The sequence below is a fragment of the Coloeus monedula genome, assembly GCF_965178545.1.
Source record: "Coloeus monedula genome assembly, chromosome: 6".
In the NCBI taxonomy this organism is placed as follows: domain Eukaryota; kingdom Metazoa; phylum Chordata; class Aves; order Passeriformes; family Corvidae; genus Coloeus; species Coloeus monedula.
In genome coordinates, this window is record NC_138786.1 from 48805134 (window position 1) to 48823325 (window position 18192).

The window sequence follows — 18192 nt, forward strand, 5'->3', positions numbered from 1 at the left end:
AAAAGTTCTCCAATAAAGATTGTTCTCACTCTTCTTCACTGAACAATTCTTCTATCAGGTTTATACCTGATTTTACTAGTATATTAATTTAATGGCATACTTGCCACCCTTACGATTATCCATAATAAAACCAATCATACACCACTTCAAATTCATTTCTGGCTGAAAAAAAAGAGGCATTAAAATTGTAGGAAGTACTAGTGCTGTGACATAGCATGGAATGTAGATAAATCTTTATCAGTTCTATTAATTTGCAATATTGGGTTTAATGGAGATGAAAAGTTCACAATGCTCAAAAGACCCCTTATCATTGGTTTAACAAAACCCATATGGGTCCTCATGACAGTAAAGATGTGTCATTTAGTGTTGGGCTAAATAATCTTTATGGGAAACTCTCCTAGCATTTTTCAACAAAGATCAGGGACATCCTGCAGATGTTTAAAATATTTAGGGATGACAAAAATGTCTTCTGTTGTAGGTAATTTTATAATGCCAAGTAAGGCATGTAGTCAATAAAGTAGCACAGAAGGCTTCTTGTCCACTCTTTTTAATTACTACTCCTGCAAAACTAGAAACTGACTATTTAGCATTGCAAGTAATTTTTTTAGCTGTCTGACTTCATCCACTGTTAATAAGGGCACACAAATGATCCAGTATACTCTGTTTTGACTAAGCTACAAAAGCAATGCACAAAAAGAGTGAGTATCCTGGTAGCAAGGGAGGAAACTGTATCTTACTTTAAAAATTACAAAGCATACAATTTTTAAAGATGTAACATAACTATAATTGGCACCAACTTCCTTCCTTAACAGGAGCCTCTTTACACAACTTTTGGAGTATCAACAGATGCAAAGACATCAGATGATGAAATGTCAGCAATGGAAAACTACCCCACTGCTGATGTCTACACACCTCTGGTGCAAAGCCCACTGATACCAGGGATGAGATTTCAATGTTTGATGATTCTGTGCCCAATCTGCACATAAGGGAAAGCACATGTGCAAACACTTACAAGAGAAACATTAGAAGCTATAATCATATTTATTTAAAAAAGTGATATCAAATACAACCATATATATTCATGCCTATTTGGACAGCATTTTCAAAATACCGAACAGTGCTGCCATTTTCCAGTCAAAACAATGACAAAGCATTTCAGCTTTCCCTTTTAAAATCTTTTCAGTATTCTATGCTTTATATACACAAAATAGACAAAAATTATACAGGAATTCAGAGCCAAAGATGTGATATGAAAACAGTCTTGACAAAAAAAATCTATTACTGAAAATGATTTCTAAAATACACAACTATTAGGCAAGAGATGAAAAAAATTATTCCCTTACAAAATCCTAACTCTACCCTGATTTGTACACAGGGGGTTTCATGTAGCAAAAAATAAATTTTTATCAATGCTTACATGCTTTAAAGACAAGATCAAGGTTTTTACCTTGTTTTTTTTTTTCGTTTTGCTTTTGGACAATGGCATTTAAATATTACATCCCTTTGTTCAAACTCTTATAAAAGTCCCGTCCTGAATTCACACAGTGCCTGTACTGAGGATGGGGGGAGATTAAAAGAAAAGTGTAGTTATAATTATTTTTCTTAACAAAGAAAATAATGTATAAATATTTTGATTTGGTAAAAGCAGTTGAAAAGTCACACATACTAACTGTCTGAAGAACTGTAACTGGGGAAGGAGGTGACTACGGCAAGTTAAATACTACACCATTCCCTCCATCTCTGAAATGTAAATAAGGCAAAATGTGTGTATGAAGATTAGAAAACTTTATTGCAAAAGAACTGCTTTTAAGATGAAAACCTGGATACGAGACAAAGCTACTAATTCTACATTGAAGAATTGAGTATTTGGACCAAGCCAGTTTGAATGTAATAAGTATTATTCTCACTTGAACAAATGATTCTGTGTGTATGGAATAGATATGTACATATTACCTGTTAGACTTCTTTTCCTTCTTTTTTGTAATGATTTGTGAATAAAAGATTTTCCAGGACTTAAATTTGTTTTATGCAAGACAGTCATGGCTTACCAAGCGAACAACATGATTTTCTATCTAAGCCCTTAAAAAAAGTTTCCACATCAATTTTTCTTCTCCTTGGATTCTTATTTCAATCATTTAAAAGTGATGTGCTGGTAACACGAATTGCAAAATAATACTTCTTTGTAAGTATTATAAGTATTGTAACTAGAGTTCTAGTTCTCTGATCCCATTCCCCTATACTGTATTTTTCAGTATAAAGGCCACCATTTTTATGTTTTCATCATTATTTGAACCAATAATTAATTCTAGAAAATTTCACATTTTAGAACTGACATGTTCTTGTTCATCTTTAAAAGCCTGTCGATTTTGTAAAAGACAGAGCAGCTTGCAAATGATATTTGTCTACTAGATACCCGCAGAAGCCATTTTAACCCCCCTACCATTCTGTAAGTTTGTAATAGAAGCAATAGTCCAACATTAAAACACATCATAGATTTAAATTTGTACTGGTTATTTTCAAGTAGTCTGCAAAGTAATAAAGTATGACAAGTAAGAAGAGTACCTTAGCTGAAAATTACACTTAAATTTGCTGCAGTTTTTTGAAGGGCACAGGAAGACCAAATGTTAAAGTAAGCCAGAATTGTAACAGATTAGTTTCAAGTCTAGAAAAATGTAAGCATTTAAACAGCTCATATTTGTACTTGCTGCGCCTAACAAGAACTGCATACAAGCATGACTTCATTACAACTCTTGTTCCTCCTGCCCTCACTGTAGGACCATGAAAGGAGTTTGCAGAATTATACTTAGAGCAGTAATTTTGGAAGATATTTCTTGTATCACTCACTCCCCCTCTGCTCCTTTGACTTCTACTGGCAGAAAACCATAAATTATGTCACATGGACCATTCACTGGAAAACAGTAAAAATCTGTTGAATGAATGAAGTCTGAAATCCCCTCGAATATAATTTTGTAATTAAAAAAAAATTTAAAAAATAAAAAAAAAAATCAATGACTGCTCCCTTACAATGGACTTTGGCCTAAAGCTGTAACATGGAAAAAAACCCCAACCCTTCAGCTTGACAGGGTAGATAATACCAGGAGGATGCTCTAAATTAGTAAACACCTTAGAAGCGTAGTTAAGCCACATTGAGAACTGTTTATCACTGAAAGAATGCACACCAAAAAATGACATCAGTGTTTTATTGACAGTGTCTTGGCAGGTCCAGACATTTTGAACCTGGGACCTGGCTTATAAAATATGTACTGTCAGCAACTAGTATTAGTATTTGCCTTAGGTACAGTTCAAATAGAGACCCTGTCACTCCCTACAAGTCCTGAAAGGAGGTTGTAGTGAGGTGGGTGTCAGCCTCATCTCCCAGGTAGCAAGTGACAAGATGAGAGGAAATGGCCTCAATTTGCACCAGGGGAGGTTCAGGTTGGATATCAGGAAGTATTTCTTCACTGAAAGGTTTGTCCACCATTGGAACAGGCTGCCCAGGCAAGTGGTTGAGTCCTCCCTCCCTGGAGCTATTTAAAAGAGGTGTAGCTGTGGTGCTTAGGACCATTACATTTAGTGGTGGACTTGGCTGGGTTAATGGTAAGGGACTTTTGATGTGACATGAAAATTCAACAGCAAGCCTGCATGTTTTAGTGATTATAAAATCATGTAGCTGGCCTGGGTTAGTCAATGAGATTTAAGGGGCTGAGATTTTTTTTTTTTTTATATAGAGCTGCTAGAGCTATAGAAATAATACATTTTGATTATATTTTCATAATAGAGGATAAAAGGTCTGAGTTCCAAGTACTGGCATCAGATTGCCAGTCTACACCTATTTATAAAAATGACTCTTATTTCAGAATTAGTTTATGGCACAACCAAAAAAGGAAAATTAAGCTGTGGTTAATTGACAGATGAGAAAAAAAAAATTTAGTGCTTTAGACACCTTTCTTCATTTCAGTTTCATAGAAATTTCAAACTGAAAGCAGAAAATCACATCCTGAAAAGTATAGCATTTCAAAATGGCATACACACAGATGGACTTTTAAAGTCACTTTTCAGCTATATTAATTTAACACATTACAAATAATTATAATGTGCATGACTATTATTTGAAAAAGACAAAATGCAGTTTTTAAAAAGTAGTGCTGTCTCATGTCATAATCCATATTGTGTAACACAAACCAGTGGTTCTGGTGACATTGGTGAAAATCCAGCACACAGATAAGAAACCCAAAATTTAGCCCAATTATGTATGATATAATAATATCCTAAGCGATCAGGAAACCATTGCTGTAAACAAATCTTTACTGAGAGATAAGAGCCCTTTCATGTACAGTACTGCTTGATGCTGAATGTGTATTTCCATCTAACTACCATTAATTTCCTACTAATTTTAATTAAATGTTACTGTTGTGCAAAGATGTAACTTCAAAGTATTTTGCTAAAGAAATTTGGGGTTATTTTTGAAAGATTCTTAGAATGCCTGTGCTGTTAATGCTTTAACTGGACTACAGCTTATATACTCTATCTACAACATATTTCCATATAATTTATATGTAAACAGAATTTGTATTTCAAGCACCATTTAGGAAAATGAAACATCTCTCTTTTGTTGCACTGAAGTTCAAAGTCAGGTTTGGTCACCCTGTTACACATTCATCCTGGATATCAAAGCAAATGTCTTACAATCCATACCATAAGCTCTCTCACATACTTTGCACTTCCCAATTTTTCTCAGGATCAGAAACAGCATGATAAAAAATTTTAAGGTGCGTGAATAAAGGCCATTCCTGAAAAAACTGCAACATTCTGACAGACACTCATAGAAAGCATTTCAGAAAGAACATCCACACAGGCATAAATATTCATTCTTAAAAGAGCTACTTGCACAGGGGTCATTTCAGACTGCAGGAATGCACCTCATGTGTGGCACTGACTTTATGGCACCTAAATCCCCTCCTACTTTCTCCTAGACTCCGTTACAGCTCTTTCACACTGAAAGGCCAGAATGAAGGGTTGAGCTTGAAGAGGAAAAGACTCTGGAAGAGGTAGAAAAGAAAACCTGTTCAATCCAATTGAGTATATGCTGCTTTTGTAGTAAAAATACAGTGGCTTAACAAGAAAGAACATAAGAATACAATAATTAAAAACAAACAAGAACTACAAAAAACCCCAAGCCAAATAAGGCAAGTGATCTGCTAAAAGACAGTATGTTAAACATGAACCTAAAATTTTACAATTGGAATTAAAACCAAAAACTGTTAAAAAGTCAGAAATCACTGAAAGATTCAGGAATAACATTATAATCAACAATACACTGAAAATTTTGTCTTGAACTGAAAAGCATTAAATTTAGGGATTCTTGTTTCTCCTGCAGAATGGATCATTTCAGAAGTGGACAGCAGGATCAAAAAGTTGACATTAAGTCATTAATAATAAACAATCACAAGATAAATAATTTAAGATGAATGGAACTTAATTACTCTCCCCATTTTAGAGTGATCTATTAAAAAGAATTTATGAGCATAACTTACTACTCGTATCTGTTTTTCCATTAGTACTGAAGAAAATCAGTTGATGCTGTTTTCAGCATCATTTGTATCTTCTATAGAATTCTTCAAAACAATTTAAACTTGTTTTTTAAATGCAAGTTACAGCTGCTACCCTTGTCTAATTTTGTTTGTGTGAACAGTTCTATTAATTTTAACAACACTACTCGTTTGAGCAGATGTTTTGTAGTAGGAGTGCTACAGTTCTCTAAATTAGTGCAATCTTTTTTGTATTTGCAGACCCTCTCTAAACTGACCTCCAGCAGCCCCCCTTTCATTCCTGCTTCCAGAACTCTGAAATGAACCCTGTTTGTGCAACATTCACACAGTAGAATTTTAATGGAGACTTAGCATTTTGACAATACGAGGGGAATAATGATGTTATTTCTCCTCTTCTGAATTCAAGTGGTTTCTAACAGACTCCAGAGACATATTCATGGCTGCTTGAAGCATGTCTTCTTCGCTCATATCACCTCCTAAAGACAATAAATACATATAAGCTGTAATAAATTCACAGTTCTTAATCTCAGTTAAATGTTTTTGTTGTTTCTTTTGTCCACACCCCCTTTTTCCCACCCCACCCACAAAACTGGCTTTGTTATTATAATCACTGAACATTTTGCAAATAGTTTTTTACTGACAAAAGTCAGTTTGCAACCATACACACCAATTTTGGATCATCAATACCTAACACTGGTAAGGTCTACACATGTTCTTCTGAAAACTGGTTCCAATAATTTTGTCAGATATTACTCCAAGTTGTCATACAACTTTAAAAGTAATTTAGAAAACATATAGTTGGCACAAATACCATCAAAGATTCCAATTTGTAATGCTCAAGACAAACAAAACAACAAAAAGCAAAGCTAGAACTCAAGTGGTCTGACAGCAATGCTCTTCACTTTGAAACAGAATATTGCCATTCAAAGGGAAACAGGCTTTTCAGGAAGGTGATCCTTTCCTTCACTGCCAGTACAGTAACAGCTGTGATATGCAGTCGGAATGGCTGCTGAAGTGACAAAGTAGGCAGACAAGGAAAATTAAGAAACAATACAAAGATAAAAAGGACACATTTCAGCGTTGGATGTAAGTTTAAAAAACAATACCTGGGCCAGCTTCTGGAGTGCTTGAGCTGACAGTTGCCTTATCCTGTAGGTTTGGGGTCTGATCTTGCTGCTGTAGCTGTTGTTGCTGTCTGAAAGTGTTATAAATTTATAAGAGAGTAAGATTAACATCAGTATGAGACCTGAATCGAGTTCATTTCATTGCAAGGAAGGCCAAGAGTCAGAAGTAGAAGCTGTTTGGTACAGTAACACCCCTGTGCCCAAAATCTCTTTCATCATTTCACCCTGCTAACCTTCAGACACCTATCTTCCCAGTATTACACTCCAAGCCACATGACTATTTTCCCAGGATTTGGAAGCTCTGCATTCTTATCCTATCATGCCAAGTCTAACTCCTCCCATCCATACCATTTCTCCCTGGTCTTTATTTCCTCCATTACTGTAAGACCGAGATAAGGAAAAACTACAATAACCCAACTATGTATTAAAAAGGTACACCAGAACAGCAACATAAAATACGTACAATGCTTTTGTGTGATGCATATGAGAAGCATCACTACCAGAAGCAAAGTCTTAGAGAAATAACACTTCTTGTTGGGAAGGTAATTGCAGAAATTTACAGGATTTCATTTAAAATACTTCTATAATGTATGTTTTGTTTTCTTTCCTCACAAGACTTCCAGTAGCAGCAAGACTACTGCATTATTATGTTAGGAAATCATGTTAAGACAGAAAAGGTGTGCTGGACCTCAGTAAGAAACCCATTCACACCCCAAAAAGCACTGAAAAATACAATATGTACTTCCACATGCAGTTTTCTATCAGCTACTTTACTTTTCAAAATATGCTTGTCTTCTCCTTCGCAGTTCTTCTGAGGAAAGGGAGTCTGTCTGACTGCTGTGCGACGACTGAGGAACATTCTGTGGTAATGAGCCTGAGAGCTCACTTTGACGGCTACCTAAAACCAGAACATGCCATATCCTACTAATTATAGTAAAATGAAGTTAGTAAATTAAATACAGCTTAAAAAATGTCTTCAAACTTGAGGAGACGAAGAAAGAGACTTGTTAGAGAGCTAAGCACCCAGAGTAACTTTGCTTGATACTCTCTTTCCTTCTCACCTTAGAACTGCTTCCCTTTCCTTCTGCCACCCTTTGCCAATTCGTTGTTCTTTTCTAATAATCAATGCCAACATGTAAGTTACAACTTTTCAAAAGGCAGAAGGGAGATGGCTACAGGCAATTCTGGATTGTCCTTCCATGCCTAAAACCAGTCTTTCCAGAGAGCTTGACGCATGCTGGAAAGAGTGCCTGACAAACTGATTCCAGTAGTTGCTTAAAGCATAAGCAACACAAGCAACTGTAAGAAATTTAGATGAGTACTGCACCTTGCATGCTGAGCTGAATGGCTCTGCGAAGATCAGCTTCTTCATCCTCCATATCAATTTCCTGCCTACTTAGAGCTAGGGCTCTCTGAAAATTCTCTTCATCTTCGTCTAACATGCCTGTTCCATCAAAGGGATGGTTAACTTCTATTCCTTGGTCCACATCACTTCTGGGTAGCCTGTGAAATCCATACATTCATCGCAAAATTCAGACAGAAATCACATTAGGTTTTATCATGAGGTTTAAAATTAGTATGTTCTGCTGATTTAACTCTAGGTTTAAGTTTGGAAAAAATATTTCTCCTGTGAAAGTCTGTTATATAAACAAATATTTTTCTGAAAAATGAAAAAGCACAAACAGGGCTGCAAGCAACTGCAGTGCAACCTTAACATATATTTGCCACATACTGCACTCTAAAACAACGCACATGGTGACAAGAAGCTGTTAGATAGTAAATTGTCAAAAATTATAAGCCCACAAAAAGCCATGATACATGTTATTCAAACCTACTGCTATTGAAACAGTTATACCAGCAGAAAATGGCGCATATGGTCTCCTTCTCAGGAGGCCTGGAAGACCACACTAAAGCAACCCATGTAAACTGTACATGCTTTCTACATTACTGCCAATCATTCCACCGATTTACAACATCAGTTTAACTTTACAAAGCGGAAAAATAATGAATTCCTCTGAGAAGCCTTAAGCCTTTTTATCAGTATGCAATTTGTTCACTATGCAACTTCAATGAAATCATTGCAGAAGTAGTACTTTCTATGCTTTCAACGATGTTTTGTATTAGCAGAATGCACCAAAAATGAGCAGCACCACAATGTTACAGCAAAATTATTCCAAAAGGGAAGGCTGAATGATTTATATGATGTGGAAATCAGAGATCAGTTTCTCATTCTTTTCTACTTATGATGGAATGCACAAACCAGTCTGAATTATAGAATAATTACTATTAACAGTAGTTTATCAGATATGCTAACCCATTTTCCTCCCCAAGTCAAAAATCTGCAGTATAATATGCTTATGCACATTAGACTCAATGGAAAGACTGGAATCCTTATTAAGGCAGCTTTTACCCACTTAAAAATACACCATTTGTTGCCAATCAGCTTGCTTTTACTGTGTGCAACAGCAGTAAACATTGAACTAAATGTACTTCTTATTACTTCCAAATTGCAAATCAATCATACGGAACATTATCAAAATAAAATCTTTATTTACCTTACCTCTGATCTCTTGACTGTGCTGCCTCTTCTCCAATCAGTTTTGGTCGCTGCATCTGCTGTACCCGAATCATCTGCAGTAGCTGATCAGCCTCACAGTCTGGCAGGTCACCTTTTACTACAAATATGGAATAACCTGAGAAAAAGAAATCATAAGTCTACAGCATTAAAGTGCAGATATAAACACTCTAAAATGCACACTATATGGAATACAATCATGTGCAACTTAAGATGTAAGACTCCACCTTTCATTATAAGGAGTTGGGTTATTTCACTATTTCAATCATAAAACTAAGGGTAGTTAACTGAATATGTAAGTTCTAAGAAATAATGGTTATTTCCTACTTTTAATTAATGAGATTTAACATCTGCAAGTTACTATTACCTTCCTGTTGTAATTGAGCCAAGAAAAGTGCAAGATATGTATCTGATATTAGTTCTGGACCCATCAAGAGAGAGTTCAAGTTAAACCACTGTAATTAAGAAAAAAAGAAGGTTGAGAGAACAAATTAGCATGAAGATTACTCGGTAATCCATTCCTGTACATTGTGGTAATTTTCTATTATGGAATATCCAAATAAATCTATTAAAATAAATTAGCAAATAAAAGTTTTTTGAAGCATAATACCTATACTGGTAAAGGTTACCCTTCAAATACTCTAACAGGACATCTGAAGTGTGGAAATTACCACATGCTCTCTCCCATTACTGAATACTGGTACCAGGGAAACACGGTAAAACAGACAATCCTTAACCATTGTATTTTGATTTATTTCAGACATCATTCTAAAATTCTGATTAATCCTAGTTGTTTAAACCTGAAACTAATGAAGCAAGAAACCCATCATCAGTTAATGCTGTGTGTTAAGAAATTAATAGATACAGGAAATAGACATTACTTCCATTAAATACTTTCATTGAACATTCCACCTTTAATAGCAGGTGAAGCTGAAAACTAGTGTTTACCCTTCTCTCAGATAATTTTTAAACTTAAAAATGAAGAAAAATTTACTCAAATTTAATACGCTCAGAGTACAGCACTATATTACAGGAAGGGACACCTCATATAAACATACACAGCTCATTTCTAGTTCCCCAAAGACCATAACTAGTAATTTATAATACTTCTAAGACAGAAACAGTATTATACTTACATAAAACTTCTAGAGAGAAAATACATTCAAATGTGAAACAAAATATTCCACCCTTAAACCCCCATATATATCAATGAAGCTGAAGAACTTTTTTTTAGACCTCCTCATTCAATATTATCCATTTTTAACCAGGAAGCACCATTTGAGATAGAATTCTCCTTCTTCTATCTCCATCCTCACAGAAATGCACTCATCGACCCAAACCTCCATATATGCACCCATACACTTGCAGCCAGGCCCATACAATAATATAAATTACTATCTACCACCCTGTCATGCAATCACTTAATTTGCCAAAAACACACTTTGCCACTAGGAATGGATAAGAAGACCAACAGTGTAGAAAAACACAGAAATAAAAAGTTCGATAAAAAAATATGATGGACAGACTATGGCAACTTTTAAAAGGCATTATGGAGGAGAAAGTTTTGTGAAACTAATTTTGCTTTAACTGTAACAGAAGAGAAGCAGGTCAAATAAATCTAAGTCCATCTATTTTGTCAAATCTTCTCATTACCCTCTAGATAACAGAAACCTAGTATTGTCTTCATGTGGTTACAGGCCACACATACAAAAAGACAAAAGACATCTCCCCTCCAACTTAGAAGGCTTTGGGTTCTCTCATAAAATTCCACCCAACACGGTTGCATTGTACAATAAGGAGCACTTCCATAATTAAAAAAAAAAAGTCAGCCTTTTTGATATCAAATAAACAAAAATTGTCTGTAAACATTACCCATACTTTTAAACTAAAGCAGAACAGTAGAGTTTAGTTTTCTCATTCATGGGTGATTTTTCTTTATTTTTTTAAATCTGGATGACAACATAAGTAGCCAGAACTTACAAAAATGAACCGAATGGGCAAAGAGACCCCTGTCCCACTATTACAGAATCTAAAAGCTGTTTTCCATGAATGTTTTCTATGAAAAAAAGCCCTAAAAAAAACCAAACACCAAATCAGCTCATGTTGTATAAAAGGTTATGAAGTATGATCCAGAACAATGACTGGCTACTGAAATAAAACACTGCATTGGTGCTGTAAGGGACATGGATATGAACTGAGTTGGTACATAGGTACCACATACTAATATGGCCAGCCCTTACCTTTAATAACTATTTCCTGCTCAGAATACAATTGTTTCAAAGTTTTATATAATACTACCAAGTTGTGATTCTACTTTCCCAACCCTCATTCTAATGGATAGTCTTCTGAGTATCCATTATTATCCATCAAAACTTTGAACTTTTCCTTATATCTACTGCCTATTTAAACAAACAAAATTATTTTACCATGTCAGTAACTTATTGTATTAAAATAAGTTTGCATTCTGTAGGGATCCCAATCCTTGTTCAGGATTCCCTACTCCCTCCCACCCCCCAAACAATTTTTCTTCAGTACTTCATGCAGAAAAAAAAAAAGAAAGTCGTCTAGGAAGTCACATAAGACTCTACCAGAGCTGCAGCTCCCTTCAGGACAGATTCACAAGGGAATTGATACTACCATCTTTCCCCAGGCTAACATTAACAATGACCTGCCTGGCATTTTTGTAATAAAACAAACATTTACTTTTTTAAATAAATATGGGATACTATTAAACCAAACTGCAGCAAAAGCTTCAAAAGGGAAGCACAGTCTACTTGCAACCACTTTTCCACACCCATTTCTGAAGTAAATTTTAAAATAAAAAAAGACAGTGTCACCTGTTTTCCTAACTTTCGAACTGTAAACCAGTGTTCCTTATAATTACAAATAAATGATTTTTCATTTCTGTAAAAAGAAAAACAAAAGGTATAAATAAAATTAAATACTCTAAAATCAGAGTGCATAATAATGTTTAAGATGTTATCACTAATTCGAACTTATATAATAATAAAGTTTCAGTAATACAACCATTTATGTTACATTACCAAATACTCATACTGCTTTTATAATATTTAGGAAGTTGTCAGTATCACTGAAATTTCCATATACCTGTGATGCCACAGATACTAAAATATCATGAAGGCAAAGAGGACAGATGTTCTCATGCACCCCCAAAACAAAACAAAAAGTCCAAGTCAGGGGATAATACAAACATCAAAATGCAGCACAGCTTGAAATAGCAATTTTAAAGAAAGATTATTTAAATCATAGATTAAAAGTCTTACATAGGATCGATCCCAAGTCTCTGATATTCTGGGCTGTTGAAGAGGATTAGTTCTAGACCCCACACTTTCAAGGCATTGCTTATAACCTGTCAAAAAATAACATTTTTCGTGAGTCAAACTAGTTCAAATCTAAATTCAAGCAATGCAACCATCTTAGCTACACTAAACAATTATACTGTTTTCATAAAACTTAGATTTCAAAACATTGCCAGGAAACCTAGGAATCACATTACTCAAAATGCAGCTGTCATGAATCTACATGCAACATAACACTCTCATCTTACCTAAGGAGAAGTAACAAAACTAAGATTTAACTCAGCCTTGTTAATGAGTTTACTCCCCCAAACAAAGCTGTAATTTCACCTTCCATAGACACTTCCTAAGTTGTCCTCTCTCTACTTGCAATGCACTGCTCTGCCCTTACTTTCCTTCCGCCCCATACAATCTCAATCTTTCTTCACAGTAACTATTGGAAATTTTGTACCACTGGATTATCACAGGATCAGTTTATTGATCTGAGCACCAACTCTTTTACAAAAACTGTTTAAAGGTACACAAAATAACACTGTAAGAATTTTTAAGTTAACAATTCAACTTCCTTTCAGCATGCCAACTGTGCAGCAAATGGCAAAGCAATGACAGGACAAAGAAGTAGAACAAGGAAGCATTTTTTCAGCTACTGAAGCAGCCCAATCAGTGATAGAAAGAAAGCCAAACTGTTAATGGTTTCTTGCTAAATAGAAAAATAGCCTAGTCTGCCATAATGAAGAGAGGCTCTTGAAGAAGTCTGGAGCATCAGCAAGCACCACTGAAAGCTTGGGAGACAGCCAAAGATGCCTAGAGCTCTAATCTAGACACAAGCCCCAGTTTGGTGTTCAAAGCTTTTTTTGTTGTTGTTTTGGTTTAAGTATTTATTATTAATTACTTTACCTCTACAGCCCTAAAAAAACAAAATCAAAAAAACCAAGAAAAATCTGCAGATCACTGTGATAACCCTGTAAGCATTGCCAGGGGCCTTCCAGTCTCTAACTTGAGAAAGCAATCTGAATTCTGCTTTTTAAACTGCAGTCTGTAGGAACCAAGGTCTACACCTGAAGTGCCCATAAGAAACAGCTTAGAAGTCAAGCTTATTGCCAGCAGATGTCATTTCACAGTTCTGGACTCCATGCTTCTCCTATGTGTTTGAGGGCCCATGAACTGAAGAACTGCAAGTCACTGATCTTAATGGAAAACACGGAACACTTGGAAGTCCAGCACTTAATCCCATTAAGCCCATAAACTGGTAACTAGATGAAAAAGTTCAGTGCCATTTAAATTATAGAGGAGAAAATATATTGCATAAACAGGAAATGGTGTCAGAGGAGAGCTGTGCTTACTTGAATTGAGAAGAATCCACTATCATCCATATTTACAGAAGGCTGCTGCTTGATGTGAGGTTGGGAGGGAGAAAAGGGAAAAATGGTGTAAGCATAAAAGGTCAAAAATAATTGAATTTTGAAAATAAATGTAACTGCAGATTCTTAAAGCAACAACTTAAGTCCTTGTCTGTAAGGCTGATTACAATGCCCAAAATAGGCATGTTAATTTAAAACTCAAACCTTTAGAGATGTTCAGTGCTTAAAGGGCAGACAGACATGGGAATTTCTGCTCCTGTCTGACAGTGGCTTACTGATACTGATCCACCTGATCATGCCTGATCTTCCTACTTGTAAGATGAAGGTAATGTAGCTTTTTGTTGAATTATTGTAAAGCTGTACTAGTAACACTTGAAAATGACACATCCAAGATGCATGAATGAAAAGGCCTATAAATCTAAAAAGCTTTAGCACTAGAAAATTAACCTTGTCTAGCTACACAAGACTAGCAGGTCTGTGCCAGACAATATTACATTTCAGGCAAATATCAAGCAACCTCAAATGAAGATGATTTTACCTGTAAAAATGTTCTGTATTCTTCACTAGATACTCCTCCCTCTGCCATTCTCATCCTTTCTTCCTCATCCAACTGCTGTGCAATAGAGGATAACTCAACAGGACTAAAGTATTCCCCTTGCAGCAAATTATTCAGACAATGTTGAGCACACAATGAGCCCTCTTGCTAATTGTGGAAGAGAAAAAAATATCAATGATAAGAAAAAAAAAAGAGGAGAAAAAGAGAAGAAAATCAGGTTAATATAAACTCTGTAAAATGACTCAGCCATTTCATTCTGGCAAATTTCCTGCCCCACCCCCCACCCCCCCCCCCTGCAGAATACCATATATTCTTTCAATGCATTACACTGCAAGCTATAGAATACAACCCTCCCATCCACTTGAAGGGAAAAAACCTAATATGCATACCACTTTATTTCCTCAAAGGAAATAAATTTCATGTAAAAATTGTTTTTGAAAACACCATAAAAATTGCCAATGACCCAAAAAATCACACAGAGATTCTGCAACCATCAGAACAATGGATTCTATCTTCTTCAAATCATCAATACATGAAAATCAAACAGTTAAGATATCTACTTCCTAGTAACAAGCATGTTCTGTAACAGACACTCTCATTATTTTTTAACTTTTCTTCCCTTCTGGATGTGGCTATTGACAATCCGCTCTCCACCTTATTGCTGGGAGAGCGATTAGCAGCTGAAGGAGCAGTAAAGCTCCTTTTCCACATGAAATTTACATATAGGAAGTAGATAAAATAAGCTCATACCACTAGTTTGAAAATCTTGAAAACAATGATGGGGAAACAAGAAAAAAATAATTAAATTCAGCATATTAAACAATGAAAATATTTTTTTCTTGATAGACCATTTAAATAAAAACCATTTCAGATAATTTGTTACATGTCCAGCATACTACAGGTAATAGAAGTATAATGTAACATTTTTAGAACACCAGCACAAATTTTAAAAGAGCTAAATAACAATGTCAGTCATGATTTTGGAGTACAAATTTTAAAAATCTCTAATCTGAATGAATGCATGTCAGGCTCTGTAATTTTCATATGAGAGATAAAATACCGCCTCATTAAATAAACCTCACAACATAAACCAACCAAAGCAGTTTCCCATGAAAAGCAACCCTTTTTAAACAAATAACTCCAGGTGCAAGACCAGCAACATCAATTTTAAAATCTTGCTTTTCTCTTTTGTTTTAATCAGTCTTCATTTTTATTTACACTAAGAACTCTACTATACATGCTCTTCGTTAAAAAAAAAAACCCTCAAGAACAATACAGAACATCCCTCCCTTGTACCAGACCCACAGAAACTAAGAATACAAGAGTATGCCTTTGAGCAATATTCTTTAAAATTCCATAAAAGCATCATACAAATCATATGTAGAACTCTCCCATGATCTCCCCACAGCAGAAACCTCCAAAGTTCCCTTTACTCCAGAACGTTCCTATGGAACTCAGCTGAGCAAAGAGTTATTAAAGCTCCACTGGCTGTACAGCCAGGCTTCAATGGAATCCAGAAACCTCCTCCAGCTCACGCCCTTCCTGCAACAAGAAACTCAAGACTAGACACCAGCTTCTGTCCCTCTGGGACCACATCCTTACTGCTGGTCATATGACAAAACTGTAACAGAAGAACCTGCTCAACAATCACAAGTTTCCCCATCAGAATTATATGAAACCGGTTTAGAAACAGAGGGATACTAAAATACTTCTGAAAATTAGTTGTATTACAGGGTTACATCTTAATTTCACGAAAAGGACCTTTCTGTATCCATACAGTATTATCTGAAATTAATAAATCTTAATTTTCATATGTAAAAGCTATACACATTAAGTGCCAAGTGCAGAAAACAGATCCTACAGTTTTTAACTGACATGAACTTCCATTGTTTTCTGCAGAGAATATTGCCTCTTTTCCATAACCTGAAATCCCCTCATTAAAACCTCTCCTGACATAAACTGCTGCCCTGCTTTCAGTGTTTTCAATCATCTGTATCTTATCAAGGAAAGGACAAACTTCTAAGACGGGGACTCCTGAAGCCCCATCCATCCTTAAATCCTACTTTCTGCAACTGTCATTTCTCTCTAAAAATTGCTTGGTTTTATTAAATTTTCTTTATAAATACCATGTTTCTCATGTCTTTTTATCAAAACAACTGGGGTGTGCAGACACAGCAACATGCAGCACTTCAAAATATTTTGACAGCACTTGATGGGGGAAAAAATACTCCTTAAGACAAAAAGACAGAGATTCAGTTAGATTTTCCTTAAAATAATAACAGAATAAAAATATTTGGTCTTCCAACTTAAAATACATTCAGGTGCAACTTTTTAACTGTGTAACTAACTCACCAGGGAGTATGTTTCACATGAGAGACTGTCAACTCCCCCTTCCCCAGAATGCGTAGCAACTACAAATTACCATCACCTTGTATCTCTGAATGTATTATGCTTTGTCACTTCAATTTCAGCAGTTTTGTTACTAAACTAGAAAGCAACTTAGTAATAAAGACGTTATTTCATACTGCAATAGGCTAGGCCACGTACGAAAAGAGTACATTTTGTTAAACTATATTCAAACCTAGACTGAAGGTCACTGAAACAGAGGCCATCATGACTGAAATCCAACACTCACCCTCTGAACAGCAGCTACTTAACACCACAACACTTGCCAAATTTTGTAACCCAAACCTACTCAGAAAGAACACTCCCCAGATCTTATGGATTTCAGAACAATTTTTAGAATTTTTTTTAAGGACGGTACACAGCTATCTTACTTGATTTCTTAAGGAAACCAATCCCACACATGAAAACAAAGTAACAGAACTAGTGTTAAGATTAACACAATAAAGTTGAAGAGACGTTGGCAAAGTACAAGAAAAAAAGCCAATTATAATTTGAACAACATTGAAACAGAAGTATGTCGTATTTGGGAACCTGGATAAATCACAGCAGTTCACAGAAGCATTTGTCCTCCAACCAGGAAATACTGTTCGGCAAACAAAAGCATAGTTTATGAACTGAGATTTCTTTGGCACGTCTCCCACTCCCTACTCATTACACGACCTCAACCAAGTTCGGTGAAGATATGGGTCTGAGAGCACAGGACCAGCCCTGCCTGCCGCTGCTTATCCTCAAACTCATTTCTCAGCTATGCGTGCTCTCTCTTAAAAAACGTAAGTAGCTGCAGCCTACACCTCCCCACACATGGAATCTGTTTCTGCAGTCCCCAGAACACGGTCCCCATGCCGAAGTGGACACCGAGGCTCAGCCCTGACTCTCCTTTTCCTGCAAGGCTGGCACAATCCAGCTGGGACGGGCCATAAGCACCGGCACCGTCGCGCGAGGGCCCTGGCTCTCCCTCAGGCTGGACGGATGCCCGGGAGGGGCCGCGCGGCCCGGTCCGACACAGCCCGAGCGCACCCCGGGGGCTGCCCCACGGTCAGCGTGAGGACGGGAGGCCCAGCCACCGCCCTAGCAGCTTCTCAGAGAAAGCTCGCACGCCTCCCCCGTCTCAGCGGCCCGGACGGCCACAACCGACAGCGCTGTACCCAAGGCGGGCGGGCAGCAGGGCGGGCGGCGGGACCCGGCCGGCCCTCACTCGCTCCCTCACTCACCCGCTCGTGGAAGATCGACTCCATGTTTACTGTGGCGGCCGCAGCCCCCGCCCCACGTGACCGGCCCGGCCAATCGCAGCGCCCGCCGCCCCC

At 36.6% G+C, this 18192-nt stretch overlaps 1 protein-coding gene across 3 annotated transcripts; it reads right to left on the bottom strand.

The window, feature by feature from the left end:
* Positions 1 to 1022: 1022 nt before the first annotated feature.
* On the bottom strand, positions 1023 to 18135 carry ATXN3 (ataxin 3). 3 transcript variants are annotated; one of them, XM_082283696.1, is made up of 11 exons: positions 18100 to 18135; positions 14465 to 14629; positions 13909 to 13953; positions 12533 to 12618; positions 12086 to 12152; positions 9616 to 9703; positions 9234 to 9366; positions 8001 to 8176; positions 7448 to 7571; positions 6656 to 6744; positions 1023 to 6025 (listed from the first exon to the last, which is right to left on the bottom strand). In XM_082283696.1, the coding sequence occupies exons 1-11, from the start codon at positions 18121 to 18123 to the stop codon at positions 5931 to 5933; spliced, it is 1092 nt and encodes a 363-aa protein (XP_082139822.1). In that variant the 5' UTR covers positions 18124 to 18135; the 3' UTR covers positions 1023 to 5930. The 3 variants fall into 3 exon arrangements, with proteins under 3 accessions (XP_082139822.1, XP_082139824.1, XP_082139823.1); XM_082283698.1 differs by having other exon boundaries at positions 14465 to 14625; positions 18100 to 18122; XM_082283697.1 differs by lacking the exon at positions 13909 to 13953.
* Positions 18136 to 18192: the final 57 nt, after the last annotated feature.